The sequence below is a fragment of the Haliotis rubra genome, unplaced genomic scaffold, assembly GCF_003918875.1.
Source record: "Haliotis rubra isolate DU_JTF1 unplaced genomic scaffold, ASM391887v1 Scf497, whole genome shotgun sequence".
Taxonomy (NCBI): Eukaryota; Metazoa; Mollusca; class Gastropoda; order Lepetellida; family Haliotidae; genus Haliotis; species Haliotis rubra.
In genome coordinates this window covers 444,502-463,305 of record NW_025767187.1, presented here as the reverse complement: position 1 = coordinate 463,305, position 18,804 = coordinate 444,502, and the positions used below count along the sequence as shown (strand labels likewise).

Below are 18,804 nucleotides of genomic sequence, written 5' to 3'. Positions count from 1 at the left end.
GCTTTTCTCACGTTTTTCTGCACAGTGGGAAAGTTTTCTTTGGTAGGCCTGACCAGCCCAGTCCTGAAGCTCCTCCTGTTGACCAGCCCAGCTCATGCCCTGCACTCACTAGCATAGGGCACATAGCTGACATGCCTTTCTCAGGCTTATCTCCATGTCCCTAACTCTTCAACATTATTCAAATTACTAACTTCATTCCAGAACACAACCTGTGCATCTTTATATTTTCAACCATAGTGTCAAAAGTGTCAATCTGAGGCATCAGTATATTTGCATCACATCATGGTCAGAAACATTTCTGCATATGACATGGAGGCCTGTATCACAGTCACTGAAATATTTTCTCCCTTACATCTTTCTTTAGTGCCAGAGGACTAAATGAATCAAGTCTAGATTTTCCTCACATTCTAAATTTTCAAACTCAGCTAGTCTCCTTTTCAAGTCAGCTGGAGCTGTTTGTTTCTATCAAATAATTTGAAAATGACATGGATATCAATGGCTGAGCAATTTGGGATAGTTAGTTCAACAAATGTATCCATTACCATGACTAAGAAAGATTCCTATTAACCTTGATAACACCACAGACAAATGAATAAGACAGAGATTTTAAAATGCAAAGCTGTTTCTTGTTCCATGACTGTTATGAAAGCAAGATCCTGGCAATGAGAAAACAACACATGTAATGAGGTCACATGGCCGGCTCAATATCACCAGACATATTTCAGTATTCTGTGGAGACTAACAAAGTTTGAAAAGTGAAATTTCCTCGGTATTTTCCACCAATTCTTCTTCAAATGATAAATATTTGCAATATAGGTTGTGACAAGATCATGTAGGCTGGTGGTGGCAATCAGGATCTGCTGACACTGTGGACTGAGTGGAGCCATGTGGTGGCCATTCCTCCTTCCTCCTATCATCATCACCAGGGCTGCCATATTTCCTGCGTGAGCTGATACAGAATGTCTGGGAGCAAGGGTATCAGGTTCTCGAGAGGGGAGTATTAATCACACATTTCCTCCTGCAATCACCCCCAGACCATGGTGCCTGGTTCCTCTGTTCTGTAGATACAGGAGGGTCTTTGTTGCACTGCAGGAGAGGGCACCTGTTAGGCCTCAGTGCAGAGAACATGATGCAGTAGACAGATGGCTTAAACTAAAGCTTAGTCTCTGAATATATTTAATTTTGATAGTAACAAATAAAATCATTTCATATTGAAAAGGAGCCCGAGTGAGATGGGAGATTCAGGACCTGAGGAAATCTAGACTTGCTTCATTTAGGGCTTCAGCATTGCAGGGAGGGCTGGGCAGTTGGGAAAATAATGTGGTTCAGGGACTGTGAGTCAGACTCAGACTAGCAGATGGCTCTGCAACAGCTTCTACCAGCAATACAACTTCCATTACAAAGCAGATATCTGCTACACTTGACCATATACTGAATAAAACAAGTTATGGATCATGAATAATTGTGGGATATGTTTTGGAAGAGAAAATTGAGGTTTCTTAAATCTGTAATGTAAATAAACATATTTCATGATGCCTATCTTTTTGTTCAATATAGAAACTTGAAAGCAACTTTTAACATGCACAGAATTACTACCACTTACAACCAATAACAATACAATTTTGCACAGAAACTGAGGTTAAAGACCAAAGAATGAGTAAGTCAAAGTTTAAGACCATTTTCAACAATATCAAGCTGTATCAATCCATGTGGGAGTAAAGCCCCAAATTATACAGGTCTTAGGTTTCAATATGGTTAAAACATGAGCATGAGTATGTTGCTGATGATCCTAAAACCAATCATGGCAACCAGGGATTCAAACCCACGATACGGTTCTGGTATGCCCAAGGAACACAACTCTGCAGCACATAACACGACTGGGACTCCAATGCCCCTGGCCAACCCGTGCCCAATCCATAATATCTTTCTGTACACAGAGTATACTGGCAGCTCAGATGAACCATGCATACAGCTAGCAACTAGAGTATGTTAATACTGCTGGCACCGAGCCTCCTGAAAGGTCACAAGTGAAGCAAACTCTGTCACTAATCTTTGGACTATGTGGTAACCACAATACAACACCTTCCTCATGCCCTTATCATGGTTATCCTATTGGTGGTATATACAGATTTATACAACACCAAGAACAAACAAAAAGGTCGACAATTGTTATAGGAGTACAGCAATTTGTGAACTTCTGTGATATGGTTGGTACCTACAAACAGATATTGCATAACAAGGACTACACAGTCTCCCTTCTTCGTTTGCATGTTTTGTGAGCATGTAAACTCTCAGTACAACTGAACCAGTTGAACCAAACTGTGCCATTATCACTCACTATATTTACAGCCCAATTATGTTCAGTTTTGTAACATATTATAACACTGAGCAACAGCTCTGCTTTACATGATATGACATATAAGCTGCCCAGATTTGGTTTGACAAACAAAATTATAATTTGCTGTTCACATGATCCACCCATGTCAGTAATTGCCCCTTGGCCCTACATATACATTTTTCAACTCCTGTTCTATTTGAGTGAATGAGTTTATTAGCATGTCTCACTGCCCCTGAACCACATTATTTTATTTTCTGCCGAGCCCTTTCTATAATGCAAACAACCCAAATGAAGCAAGTCTAGATTTCCCTCAGGATGCGGTTGAATTTCCCAACTAACTTGGGCTCCTTTTCAATTCAAATGGAGTTAGTCGTTTTTATCAAAACTATATATATTCAGAGATTAGCCTTTGTCTACAATGTGCATGCATATTACAGTGTTCGCGTTAACGCAAAAACCTACATGTTTCATGCAAATAAATCTACATTTCATGCACATCTACCTGCGTGTTCTGCACACAAAGCAGTTTGTGTTCTGGGAACAAGTACCGGTAAACGAAAAAGGAATTTTGCCCAAGGAAACAACAAAATAAAATAAAGTTTCTCTCAGCTAATTTCACTTGCGAATGACGACACAGCTCTAAAACGCAAGGAAATGACGTCTAAATTTCTTTACAGGGGGACCTGCTGTGCATGCATGGTGCATGTGCATTTTAGGAATGCAGAGCTTTTTTTCCTACCGCGAAACACTGGTCCTAGTTAGGACAGATAACGACACCACATTTTAACATCAATATCCCACAAGGCATATTCACTCAGAGCTGTCCAGTCGTTGTGTTATCCCCTAAATTTGAACAATCATCTTCTACCATTTTTTGGTATGATGCAACTGTCGATCAAACCAACAACCATCCACTCTTTGTACAGATGCACTACCCACAAAAACAAGTAGTCCCTTTCTTTTCAACTCAGTTAATGCTGGGAAAATCCCATGGTACATGAGAACTAGATTATGTAAATATATTTGTTAACTACTAAACACACAAAAGAAAAGGAAAAGTACATAAAATCTTCTCTCCCTATCACTAAGTATACAAAAAACACTTTGCTACACTGTTCTCAATTGTGTCCAAACATCCTTTAAAAATAAAATATATCAGACATATACATGATATATGTTTACTAAATTGTCAAAATGTAAAATTATTAATAAAATAATCAAAATAACAGATGCATGAAGGAACATTATTTCACTGAAAAAGAATAGTTTCATCTGAAGTTGATGTCTGGTTTTACGTCACTTTTAGCAATATCATGGCAGGGGACACTGAAATGGACTTCACACATCCTAGAATCAGAATAGTTTCCAGAATGAATAAATTATGCTTTCAGATCCCATTGTTTGTCATAAACAGATATCGGTCACTCTCAGGAGAATTGAGTGATGGTTTAATTGAATCACTTTTACACAATATCATGGCAGGGTACACTTCAGAATATGTAAAAAAAGTCCGACCTACCTCCCCTTACTACTACAGAACCACAACATTTTTTTTTATTTATCCTTACCCCCACTGCCCTCTCATAAGTATGAGAAGAGGAAGCATCTGGTGGTCAGGCTGAGTAATGAGGCTGAGTGTGTCACTGAACACTGAAGAAGTGGGATGTTCTTCATAACAATAACCCCAGGCTTCTCTGGTCCAGATTCATGTATTTATGGGCCTTCATGAAGCAGCCCTCTCTCTTATCACAGCTGGGATAGTGATGACTTCACCATTAAGTAAGTAACTAGCAAGCCAAACAAAGCAGAGGAACAAACCTACACTGTTACCCGTTTCATCAGGTTGTGAGAGCAATACTGCAAACACACATACCCCATTGTCAAAGTTTTCACATATAGAGAAACCTGCATTGATAGCTGACCCACATAAGCTTGACAGTCATTCCTGCTGAGTGAGCAGTTTAACCAGCTATCTATCAGTACCAACATACATGAAAGCTACTTTAACCAATGTCAGTGTCAACAGTTAAGAAAGAATGTGAGCAGCTTACACTAAAATACCACAATCATTCATTCATTCTTCAGAATTATATATCAGCCTATGTTTTACATACATAAGAACATCCTTATACTATCTGCCCATTCAGGTATCTCTGACATCAGTCCAACATGAAGACTGGGGGCCACAAAGGTTCCAAGCATCAGAGATCACTTATCAGGTATATTGTCACTGCTGCTACCTTTTAGACTAATGCTTAGTCTCTGAATATATAATTTTGATAGTAACAAATAACCTCAATTAGATTGAACAGGTGCCCCAGTGAGTAGGAGATTCAGAACCTGAACCTGAAGAAATCTAGACTTGCTTCATTTAGGGAGGCTTGGCTGTAGGGAAGATAATGTGGTTCAGGGACTGTGAGAGAGACTAGCTACCTTGCTACTTCCCTAACTACTACTGTGCTACTGTCCTCCTTTGGCCCTCCAACAGCCCTGCTACTACCAATGCTTGTTGTCAGAGAACTGAACTGAGGTTTGGTTGTCTATAATATTAGACCTAACTAGTAACAGCATGAATTATCTAGTTGTCTCCAGACACAAGAGAATACTTTATAAAGGTGTGCAGCTCAAGTCTAGAACGATTCGCCAAGTCTTGATTGCCATTTGAACTTTATTTACGTACATATTGTTGGTAGATATATTTTTTTGAAGGAAATAACTTTATTTCTAGAACTAAATGTCAATGCAACCATCTAGTTCAGGCTCTTTATCAGGCTACTTGAACACAGCTGCAATACTGCTGACTCAGCACAACCCATGTTAGACAGGTTCCTTCATACCCCTTGCACTAGGTCATCACAAAAAGTACTTTAACCTGAATTGGTGAATTGGTTTCTCTTGAAACATTAAACTGGGAGGTATTAAAACTAAAATTTTATCATTTATAAGGAAGGATTCCGTACCAACCCCCCATGCAGCAGAATGATATCCCGATTGATACAAGTGGTTCAGGAAGTGGAAGTTGTTAGTTTATGACTGCAACTTCATCAGTGATGAAAAGAGAGAAGCATGCAAGCTGAAGAAAATATAATCTGTGGTTGAACCTGTTATGAGTCTTCTCATTGTGTTTAACAAAAATGCAGAGATGTCAACCCTAATTTAGCCCAATTAGTATTTTGGCCTAAAACTGATTCAAAAGTTAGTATTTGTAGTCCTAAATTAGTATCAACTTTTCCAAAGAATTTTCATATTAAATTTAAAAATTAAGTATATAGTCTAAGACCTTGTTATTAACGTTATACTCAACTAAATCAGTAGTAAGTATCCACATATAGCTTGATACTGAATATAATGTGATCGAAATTTATTGTGTACGGTATGAATATTTAATAATTTAATTTAATGTATTTTTTCTTAAATCATATATTTTTACTGCTATCATAGTTGTGTATTTTGTGTAGTTTTTTCGTAACGAATACGATAAAATCATATGGGTTGGCATCTCTGAAAAATGTACCTCAGATTTCATATTTTATAGTGAGCATGTTGTATCAACACTTACTGTTAATATTAATTCAAGTAGTCTACTGGACCATGTTGTCTGGGATATTGAATGACAGGACCTACAACGAAGACCAGTTATTTATCATGGCATTTCAGGGGAGAAGGTCTGCAAAGGAGTCATATTCCTACTCCTGTTGTGTGTTACAGTGTCACACTGAATCACTGAGGTTTTTTCACAGGTTTATGGAGTGTTTGGAGGGAGATATTCCATCTACCACAAACATGATGGAACAAGGCCTTACCATAACAACCTACAATTTGAATGAAAACAGAATTACTTGAGCGTTAAAAGGTTGTGTGGTATTTTAATCCCAGTATATTATCACAGAATGAATTGGGGCATGAACAATAATGTGTCTATTGTATTTGTTCATCTTTGGCCGTTATTCAAAAACAGGGGCATGCAAGGGATTTGAATCTACATGGGAGTATAGCTTCCAAAATGTATTTTCACCCTTTGATCTAGTCTGTTGGTATTTTTAAACCAAGAGGTAAAAAAACATTCTGATCAAAATGCTGATTCTGATTAAATGTTGCTTGAGGTAACTTCTAATATTCTTCAGCACCTGTGTTGATTCAATGTTATAAAAAATGACAACAGGGATACTGTCTCATATGCAATAATAAAGAGCTAGTAGCTTGATTCAATGCAGTAGAGTCTATGAATGGATGACGTCTACATTCAGTCATTCAGTAAAGACTACACTAACAGCTAGTCTCTGAAATGAACATATTTTACAGAGAGAAAACGTTTTCAAATTAAAATAAAATACAATAAAAAGGAGCCCAGAGACTTTCTTCATTTTCAAAAACTGTGGAAATGTAGACATGCCACACATTCAAGACTTGCATGGGCTACATTGGGTATATTTTTTTTAGGGCCTGTACAACAGACTAAATAAAGACCTGCACAAATATTTGGGAAGGCAAGCAAAAGGCTACATTAGTTCATTATGCACATAATATTTAGATTTTGAAGAAATAAAACTTATATTTATGGTAATAAAGGTTTTGCATTTTATACATACATAGTTTATCCCCAGGTCCAGCGTTTCCATGATGAAACTGTACAACATATCAATCTTAAAACTAAAGACAAAAATAGATATTATTGTGATACAATAACTTTTTACCATATTATTATTAATAATCATTTTTCATGTTTCATGGGGTGAAGACTAATGTAATGGGGGAGAAGAAATGCCTGAATTTGTTCAATCTGGGCACCAATGTATTTCTTGGAAAGATTTGCCAATTTTAGAGCTGCCATGAAAGTGGGTCAAAAGCCACATGTGTGTTATCACAGAAACAAGATACTGGTGGTGATGATAAGGTTTCCACGGAAACTAGAAATCTGGTTAACTGTGCCATGTAGAGGGGGGCCAAGAATGTCCTGCATGACCATCACTGGCCTCATCAGCCTGAGACTTCAACCAGCAATAACAGAAGGATTGTTGAAAGGGAAAGTAACCAATGGTTACCATTTACCCAAATACAAATTATATCAAATAAAACGTTACAAATGTGAGTCAAATACCGAAGACGGTTTGCATGCTCTATTCTATTCTCCAAGTTTCAAGCACCTGTTGTGGTCAAAATGTCCATATATCAGGGACCATACATCTGTATAGTAGTAGCCCAGTGAGTGAGCGAGTTTAGGTTTATGCCGCACTCAGCAATATTCCAGCTACATGGCGGCATTGTGAATAGTCGAGTCTGGACCAGACAATCCAGTGATCAACAGCATGAGCATCGATCTGCACAATTGGGAACCGATGACATGTGTCAACCAAGCCAGTGAGCCTGACCACCCGTTCCTGTAAGTCTCCTCTTACGACAAGCATGGGTTACTGAAGGCAATATTCTAACCCGGACCTTCACAGGTGATATAGCCTAGAATCAACGACAAAAATCTGTCTTGCTTGAGGTAAGACATACATGTAGAATTACATGCAGTGAATGAGTGAGTGGTGCAGCGACACACATGTACAGGTTATGAGAATTATTCAAATTGATTTTACTGAACAATAAGGTCAGCATGTCCATGCCATCATTTGGTAAGTAGCTTGCAGGATAATCCTAAGTCAAGATTCTTATTTCAAAATGAAGTAATTTCATAGCTTCCATAGCAAAGCTGAGAACAACATCTTGGCTGCCAGGAAATTCTGTGTAAATATCAAACTGAGGGATTTACTTTGATCTTTCAATAACTATATCATTTCGCTAAACACATTACTACTTTTTCTTGATCAAAACACAGTAACATTACTTTCGATATTTTCAATGCATATTTGTTTTCAACAATTTTTGACAGTCTTAAATGCCAAACATTATCAAAGGCTGTACTGAAATCAATAATTTTATAGGTTCTAAAGTATTCAGTTAAAGAATGCTATACAAATGTGTTATCTTAGGTAGAACACCCATGTCAAAATATGCTGTGTTTCTGATAACAAATTATTAATTCCTAGGTACCAATTTATCCAATCTGTAAGGACAGAAGCAAACATTTTACCAAGGTAGCTAATATCTCTATCAAGCACCTGCTTACATGGTTAAGGTTAGTGTATGATCTGTGTGTGGCCCTCCAGATGTCAGATTAGTCAAGTGCTTGACACTAGCTGCTTGAGATGTATAAGGGAAATGGACATTATGCACCCCTTTACCCCTTATCACCACATGCTGTTGTAAGGGCCACCAAGCCCTGATAGCATACTACACTCTACTACGTGATGTAATGTTATTTGCAATTACTAGTACCACTATGGCCTTACACTGCAGGATTACAGTTCATACCATTTTAAAGGACAACAGTTGATTGTCATCAGAATGTCCAAATCTTCTTTCCAAATTTGGTAAATTTACAGAAGAATGACCTGTCAAAATCTGATAAGCAATGAAAATACCCTAATGCTATTGTTTCTTGTAAAATCACTGCATTGTTTACATGTTCAGCTCTTAGCTTATCTTATCCATGCCCAGACAACGCTGAGATTGTGTGTATCCTTGGTAAAACTTAATCCTGTTATCATGAAGATAACCTAAAGGTATAGAATAAGTATTCTAATATCTACAAAGTGTCAAAACATACTTAAAAGAAACAACAATGGTCATGGCAGCATGTATAGTGATTTGTGATAGTGGCAAGATGAGATATACTTTATTAACTTTAGAAGCAGCATAAGGCTATGTCAGTAAAAACAGGGACAGATATTACAATATAAATCTAAATAGTCTACAGTTGATTTTAGACAAGTTGTTAGAGAAAACAAATACGTCTGCCACGTTTTCGTTGTGCTGAGACAAGTGAACAGATCTAACCCTTAAAAAGTTATTGGCTTGTAAAGAGAAATTTCTTCATGCTTGTTACTCTCCATAGTGCTCTCATAGCCATAATAAAATACTTAGTATAGCATTAACTCCGCATGGCTAGATAGATACAGTAGTGGGCACTTCCCATGCAGTATAAGCTGGTGTTTCTTTCCTCAAGTGAAAAGGTCAGCTAAACCTGCAAGTGTTGAATGTGGAGTATTGTGTTGCATGAAGTAGAAATAACAGCATAAGCAGTAAAACCCACATCTGAGGGATTGTTTCTGTGATGACATTAATACTGTAAATCTGGTTGCTAGTGTCTTACCTTACCACCTTTCACTTATATATTACTGTCATTTTTTGGCATTCCTCGACATTGTTACTAAATAGAAGCTTCTTTCCAATTTCAACATACACACACCTAAACATTATAGTATGGTAAATGATATTTTGCAGAAACACAACACCAGTTAACAAACACTATAGTCTATATAAATACATAACATGTCTCAAAAGTTTTATAACTACTTATATATGCATGTACCTCTTTAATAAATACTGTCCATCTCATTCCAAATGCATAGGAATTTTTAGCTTTTAACTTTTACTTCAGATGTCTGTAATTCATTCAACATGTTCAGACTGGCACAAAATTGATATTGCCTTTTAAATTGTGTAAGTTCGCAAGTGCTTCTATATAATACAGTTACTTTTTTCGTGACTTCTGTTTGCAGAACAGAAGGAACACTGTTCAGGGGAAAATTGAAAGTAATAAATCTGTGATTTATTTACCAACAAAGAAATATGTTTATCTGGAACTGTGAACTATGATGACTGCTTCCATCTATTACATAAATGACTTGTGTAGCTGCTGTTGGTACCATAAGCAGGTCACATGTCCCAGTAAATCAGTATTCTCCACACAAGCTGGGACAAAGGAGAGGGACAAAGGTGGAGTAACAAGATGGTCAGCAGCCAATCTTGACCCTTGGCAAGTGCATTAGTATTGACTCTGGTTTAGCAGTAAAGCTGCCTGGACAGTCGATGATAAATCAGTCAAACCTTCACTCTTTACTTTAAAGTTATGGTTTTTCACACACTTGCAACCTCTTTATGAAACCTCAGATCATCTTATCTTGTTTCTTAGAATAGAAAAGCTACAAGTAAAGCCATCACACTACTATGATAAGGTGATGAGAATGATGATATTACACATTAAAAATTAAACAAAAGTTATCTTACTCAATGAAAAAACAAATATTGAACAGTATTTATGCTGCTTTGTTCAGGAAACTTTTCTACAACTTAACAAAGAAATGGTACTACCACTTCTTTAATATGCATACTGACTGACTGACTGAGTTTTGGTTTTACGCCGCTTTTAGCAATATTCCAGCAACACCAGAAATGGGCTTCACACATTGTACCCATGTGGGGATTCGAACCCGGGTCTTCGACGTGACGAGCCAACGCTTTAACCACTAGGCTACCCCACCGCCCCAATATGCATACTGAGTGATGTGGAACCAAACCACAAAGAGATTAATCTGTGCTTCATTGAGCAACACCAAACGGTAAGAACTATTAAGGTTGCTTTTGTGAAGAAGTTAAACAATTACAACAGTATTTTCAGCTTACGATCCCAGCGTGTGATACAGTTAGTTTAAGCCTTTTTTTCTTCACTGCTCATACCCATACAAGGAATTCCCATAAATCAAGGAATTACATGTTCTCACAAAGTAATCCTCAAGACACAATCACCTTTCTTCTGGGTGTAATAATAACCCACAGACAGGTGTTTAGCTGATATTTATCTGTATTGACCTCCTGTCTCGGTAGTTAACAAATCATAATACACATTTCACGTCCCATTGATCTTGAATGCCTCCAAGGTCTAGACTATAACACCACCACTGGATAAGGTCTGAAGTATTGTTGCATTCATCAGACTTCAATATGTAAGAAATCAATGACTTTTTACCTGGTTAATCATTATGAAATATATTTGAGGAGTGGGTATGCACACCATTGATAATCATCTCAATCTTAAAAGGTTATCAGTTTAATGCTGTTATCAATGCTGATGAAAATATTTTTTCAGTCATTGTCTATCAATTATCAAAATGTGCATTTCTAGTTGTATTATCAAAACGCTGAGGTGCCTAATTATCCCACTCGCAGTTTCTTTGTCTAAATCAGTAATTTGTCAGTTTCTTTGTTAAAGTGAGTCATAATTATATCAACAGAGCTTCAGATGATTAACTTTACAGAACTGCAAATCACTGCTACTAACGTTTGCGGTAAAGCACAGTACAGACACCAGAGGGTATTTGCACCAAACAGTTCTTGAATGCTTGACAAAGTGCAATCAACATCTCTCACGCGTGCTCTGCTGGCAATACACTACGTAGACGCTCTCGGTGCAATGTTAAACAGCTCACCGATCTACTACTGTTCATGATATTCGCTTAGTCAGCCGTATGATATGAGATTGTGGTATGTGTACGCGACTCGTGGATAGGAAATAAGACCGATATCAGCATCTTTATGCCTGTTCTATGCAATAAACATATAATTAGTCCGCAGAATTTCAACACAATGAAAGAAGTAAATTTCATTAATTTAACGGATAGAAAGTTATGTCAATGCAGCATAGCCACAGAACGTATTTTTATCCACAACAGAGAAAATGACATAGTTTGATGGCCTTAATTAAAAGTTGGAAATTTGTCAAACTTACCTGACCCAAGTTGATGGTAAGATTGACCTGATTATACTGAACACCTCGGGATAGAGGAGGACTCTGCCACCATCGCTGGGATCCATCTATTGCGTATTCGGGTCCGTGATTTTGGTCGGGGATATCGGGCATACAATAGTCACAAAGTTGTCCCTGAATGAGTTCCCTCGATTCCGCTCCTCGCCCTGTGGCTCCTGTCAAACGGCAAAAAAGTTCGGGATTCGCGACATCCTCGCCGCAAGTCGCCGAAGCTGTGATATTCCTCCCTTGAGCTAAGTTGAAGTATGGTGGAGACAACACTTGTGCATTGCTGGTATATATTTTGCATAAAAATATTAAAATCAAACAGAGGAGAGGGGGGTTTCCTCCCGCCATCTTGAAACCTAACAAACTTCTCTCGAAGGGAGCCGTCTGGTTAATAAGCACCCGGGCAGATCCATTACTTGCACGGGGATTACGGCCTTTGTCGCCGGCGCCTTTGAAATCTATTTTCTCCCGTTTTCGCCCGCCGCAAGTGGAACAAGACTTTATCAAAAGTTTTATAGACCATGTCTTGTCGAATACGATGTAGTACGGGAACCGATTAATCTTTTTCTCAATAGTCATAAAGCGAGCAGGGCATGTCGGTCACCCTTAAAAATTATAGACTCGCCCAGAGTTAAAAGGAGTGTATCGTCTGCTCAGACCTCGCTGACAGCCACTGATTATCTCATGGGAGTTTTTGCGGTTTCTTGGCATACCACGAGCCGACAATCGACAAACAATAAAACTGAATGAAAGGCATATCACTATTTACACGAGGACAATTGTTTGGTTTGTTGGCGCTTCAATATTTACAATCACAACGATAGGTATAACATGCGAGATGTGTTTTAAAGGCCAGTGTATAAGTTTGTACTGTTAATCACTATATGCAACACGCCTCCCCCAACTCCTTTCCCCCATCCTGCCTTTATATGTACATATTACTTTATCGGTCGTTCAACCGACTGCTGAGCTGGGTTTGTTGTCCCAGCCGCCCACGTTCTGAACTAGAAAGGGTTTTGCTATTTCGGTGAAGAAAAAGTGCCTGTTCCGAGAAACGCGAACCAGAGGTATATTACGATTAAATATTACTTCTGCACTGTAAAGATATCAAGCCTTCAGTAGTGGTCTAACATGTCAGGAGACATTTCCATACTCTGCTATCATTGTTGTGGTACAGCCTTTTCAGTATCTACAGTGGGGGTCATTGCAATCGCAAAAGTCTTGACTGAGGGTATAATTGCAAAATTCGGGATATTCTATACAGTGTTTTTGCCACTCAACATGAGTGTTACTGTACTGATCAAAAGGAGATTAAGAACACACGATTCTAATATATTGCCTTAGTTGTCGTCTGGTTTCTGCGTCTACACGGTCTAGAACGTTGGTTATATATAATGTTACAATCGGAGGTTATCGTCTGGTTTCTGCGTCTACGCGGTCTAGAACGTTGGTTATATATAATGTTACAATCGGAGGTGATCGTCTGGTTTCTGCGTCTACGCGGTCTAGAACGTTGGTTATATATAATGTTACAATCGGAGGTTATCGTCTGGTTTCTGCGTCTACACCGTCTAGAACGTTGGTAATATAATCTTAAAATCGGAAGCTGTGCCCGGTTTCTGCGTCTACACAGTCTATAACTTTGTTGATGTTGATGAGACAATCGAAAGCTGTCGTTTAATTTCTGCGCGTCTACACGGTCTAGAACTTTGGGCAATGTTTAGTGAGACAATCAGAAGCTGTCGTCTAATTTCTGCGTCTACACGATCTAGAACTTTGTTAATGTTTAATGAGACAATCGAAAGCTGCCGTCTAATTTCTGCGTCTCCACGGTCTAGAACTTTTGGTAATGTTTAGTGAGACAATCGGAAGCAGTCGTCTAATTTCTACGTCTACACAGTCTAGAACTTTTGGTAATGTTTAGTGAGACAATCAGACGCTGTCGTCTAATTTCTACGTCTACATGATCTAGAGTTTGGTAATGTTTAGTGAGACAATCGAAAGCTGTCGTCTAATTTCTGCGTCTACACGATCTAGAACTTTGTTAATGTTTAATGAGACAATCGAAAGCTGCCGTCTAATTTCTGCGTCTACACGGTCTAGAACTTTTGGTAATGTTTAGTGAGACAATCGGAAGCAGTCGTCTAATTTCTACGTCTACCCAGTCTAGAACTTTTGGTAATGTTTAGTGAGACAATCAGACGCTGTCGTCTAATTTCTACGTCAACACGGTCTAGAACTTTTGGTAATATTTAGTGAGACAAACGGAAGCCGTCGTCTATTTTCTGCGTCTACATGGTCTAGAACGTTTGGTTATTTAGTAACCGAAAAAGTAATATGTTGTATGAGATACGAGCAGCCAGTCGAACTATGATACCAACATATCGGCCCATTCTCGAGTGTGTTCCAAGTTAAAGACACTCACGTCTTTCTTGACACTGGTATGGTATGCACGTGTACACGATCATTCACTGGTTAGTCATAACCGCGAATCTCCTTCATTTCCGCCGACGGAACCTATTTCCTGTAATTTGGTATGAAGTCACTTCACAATATTTGAGCTTAATGTTTGTTTGTTCACATACAATGTGCGCATGTAAAGGTCACTCTCATTACAGTCCCCATTGAAAGCATAGGTTAGCTGCCGTGTCTGGTCATGTGACGGAAATGTACCATGTAGCGAAATATCCTGTGCTCAGTGTTCTACCTAATGTAAGATGGTATACCTAATCCTCATATCATATATAGATAAGAGTGATTCAGGTGATGCTTGGTTGAACGTTGCAGTTCGAAGTAGCTGCGAATTCAGGAATGAATAATAATAACATAGTTTCAGAAAACATTAATTTTACAAGAAAACATCAATTTCGCTAATTATTTTGAAAGACGAAAGAAATGTGTGGTTGCACGCAAAGAGTGTCTGGCTTCTCGTTACAGGTAAATGAATGTTGTTACCCATAAGCTTAGACATATAGAACATACCAAACGACCTTCCGTGTAATACCATTTTTATTGTTTGGTTGTTGTTTAACGCCACACTCAGCAATATTCCAGCTATATGGCGGCGGTCTGTAAATAATCGAGTCTAACCAGATAATCCAGTGATCAACATCATGAGCATCAACCTACCCAGTTGGGATACGATGACATGATGATTGTTTCAACCAAGTGTTAATGATTTGGTAAAGCGAGTTTGATACTAAATCTTTCACGAGTTTAATAAAACTGGAATATAACGGAAGCGAGTTTAGTATTCTGTTTATCACTCCCCAACATAAACTGATAGAAACTGCCTACAGTGTGATGACTCTAATCTTTCCGCGAGTCAAGCAACATTTAATACCATTGTGACAGATGTATTAACATTGTGACGTCATAACTGTAAACCATTATGACGTCTAGCGGTATTACACTAGTGTAATATTGCCGTAAAAATATTACACTGCAGTATCTTATATGGACGAGTAATCAAATAGAGAATACTAAACGATGTCCCGTGTAATACCATATTTATACACGGGACATAGTTTAGTATTTTATTTATTACTCACCCAACATTAGCAAAATGATATTGAGCAAAGTACTTCTTTCCTAAGAATTCAACAAGTGTGATGACTCTCAGATTTCCGCGAGTCAAGTAAGGTCTAATACTATTGTGACAGAGGTATTAGCATTGTGACGTCATAACTGCAAACCAGTTTTACGTCATACGTACGGCAACACGTGATGTTATTACACAATGTGTAATAACATTGTAAAATTATTAAACAGTGATATCTTCAACGGGTGAGTAATAATACCGACTTCATAACAATCATATGTGCAAGTACCACTTGACGCGCACCACTGTATTGTTACGTCATCTGGACGGCAATGTTGACGGCATTAAAGTGTTATTGTGACGCACTTTGGTCGGAATGACCTCACACTAAAGATGATGTCATAACTGCACATTGTTGACGTCTTTGGACAGATTTAGTTTTATAAGATGGTGGGCGTTATCAGTACTTTTTCCGAAAAGGGATAATAACGGTATAAAGCCTTATAGAGTAATAAAGAAAATATTACTCTCATGTGCGTAATAATGATTTTACGAACGCCGTGTGAGAAGTCATCTAAGACCCTCGGAAAATACAAGAATTCTGACACTCGTTTCGTAAAATCAGTATGACACACAAGCTGTAACAATAATCCCATTTTTACTCTTCAGTATATTCAGACTGCCATACGTGAGCAAGGCTAACCGTATACACAATGTAGAAATGAGCCATATTCCAACTACTGTTTCCATGGAACCTACAACTGGATAAAAGAGAGGTCTGATCCGTGAACGAGACAATAGATTGCCATCAAATTTAATACATCGATAAGGACCCAACACTGCCATAGCTAGATTACAAGCGTTAACTATGTAATATAGGCTCTCATCTGTTCGCCTCGACAAACTTTTGGAAACCTCCTAGCAGTGACCCAACCAGTTAACAACGCTAGAGTCATTTTGTTAGGAAATGTACAAAAATAAACATTTTGTAAATTGCTGACGACCACGTTTTGCCAGTTTAACGGTCTTTGAAAGCCTTATCGCATTCGTTTTTTGGGACATTTTCCCCGTTTTGGTGACATTCTTTGAAGCAGAAGTTTGAGGCATGCAGCGAGGACACACTGACACAGCGCTTAAATTTTCTTTTGTCACAGAACCCAGTAACCCACTGTGTCTTTATGGTTTTGTTGTTTAACGCCGCACTCAAGTGAAAGGAGACACTACAAACAACTATGGTTACACTAAATTCCAATTCCTTGTTACATAAGAAAAGGTATTTAAAAATCAATTTTAATTTTAAAGTTAAAAAAAAATCGTATTTCTATATTTTAAGTCAAGGTTTAGGCAGCATGTCGTTAAGGTGTCCTCCCATTACGCAGACAGCCAGTTCGCAGACACTTTAAAACAACAACATTTACGGTTCAGTGAACAGAGTATCTACTACCTGTTACCTACACATTATAATGGAATAGTCCAAATAAAAACACAGGAACAAACTGAAGCTATGTTATATATTTTGAAAGATGGACGAAAAGAGAGTAATTTAAATTTTTATTGTTTTATTGCTGCAATATAAAAACAGTTTATTTTCATAAACATTTCGGTTTAACATTCTAGTCTAACGGGAGTCGGCATCATCATATTGAAAACATTAGCTTAGCTATTGGAAATTGCGACACTGTTGTATCATATAAATCAAATGGACAAATGTGAACCTAAATATTATTCATATGGAATAAAGAAGTTATATGTTTTGCACACAATATTAAGATACATGACACGTACACTTAATTACGATTTGTTTAGGATAAATATTTGAAATATGACGCATCATGTCAATGTGGCCATGGGTGTGAGAATGTTTTTCATTACTTCCTTGAATGTCCATTGTATACTACTCAAAGACACAAACTGTTACAATCTTTAGAAAGTATTGTTAAAATTAGAACACTGATTTGTATTAATCGTATCGTACATGGCAATGCAGGTGTCTCATTTACTGCAAATCAGAATGTTTTCAAATATGTACATATCTATATCTCTCCAACAAAACGTTTTCTCAGTTAACTTCTGTTGTACATATGCTATTATTGGAAGGGGTCTTTTCTATCAATAAACACAATCAAACCTCTCAGTGACAAACCTGTTTTTATATTTGATAGTAATTGATAGTAAAATCAATTTGAGAAGACAAATTATTTATCATTTAATCACAACAAAGTTCTATTTACCCACAATCAAACTTCTCAGTAACGAACCTGTTTCAGGCTCACCCTGCTCGACTCACTAGACAGTGGACTGTTCCATTATACCCGTAGGTGTTACCCTAATTAACCTTCCAGTTCAGTGTCTGTCAACTGGGTGTCTGTCAATTGGGAGATAACCGTCGTTAACTAAAACGTCACAGACTGCCCCTGTTTCAAGAGGTCGTACAATGATTCACAATTCATCTGGCTCACTGGTTACACCTGTTATGTGTTCTTTGCGCTTATTAAGTGTATTTGTGTAACGTACAATGTGATTAATATAATATCAAGTCCGTACCACACCGTCAAACATTTCTAGCGGCCAAGCCTCATTTTGAGATTTCCACTATTTCCAGATTTCCGTTTGTCAGAGCACGCTGCACGACGTGTTTGCAAGGATTAGACTGACTGACTGACTGAGTTTGGTTTTACGCCGCTTTTAGCAATATTCCAGTAACATCACGGCGGGGGACACCAGAAATGGGCTTCACACATTGGGCCCACGTGGGGATTCGAACCCGGGTCTTCGGCGTGACGAGCCAACGCTTTAACCACAAGGCTATCCCACCGCCCCTGCAAGGATTAGGAGCGTAGTGTTGCAATATGCAAGTGATTAGATGTATCAAATAATACAGAATAATATTGATATATCCAGTTGAACGAGTTGGTGTCAAAATTCTGGACTGGTTATTGTACTAAGTTGCGCAATAGGAAGGAACCCGGTCAGCAGGAAATGAGACTGTTGTGTAATCAATGTTTTGACCATTCCTGACCAACTTGTGAATGCACGTGCATGCGTATTCCTTTTATCATCTGCATGCTCATAGCTCATTGGCGTGTCATGTTTTCATGTATCACGTATGATTTGTTTTGCAGTTTGAACCTGACAGCCCCAGAACCGCATTATTCCTTTTATGCAATGCTAAATCCCTAAATGAAGCAAAACTAGCTTTCCTACGAATCTTCCATCTCACTGGGGCTCCTTTTCAATTTAATACGAATTAATTTTTGCTGCCATATTTAATTTTATATATTCAGA

General features: G+C 38.0%; 1 protein-coding gene across 1 annotated transcript in view; it reads right to left on the bottom strand.

The window, feature by feature from the left end:
- LOC124291566 (laminin subunit alpha-like) overlaps positions 1-12,342 on the bottom strand; it is a 95,297-nt gene extending 82,955 nt beyond the window's left edge. The window contains 1 exon segment of the mRNA XM_046728586.1: positions 11,952-12,342. Within this exon segment, the coding sequence (XP_046584542.1) occupies positions 11,952-12,326 (375 nt within the window). The 5' untranslated portion in view covers positions 12,327-12,342.
- Positions 12,343-18,804: the final 6,462 nt, after the last annotated feature.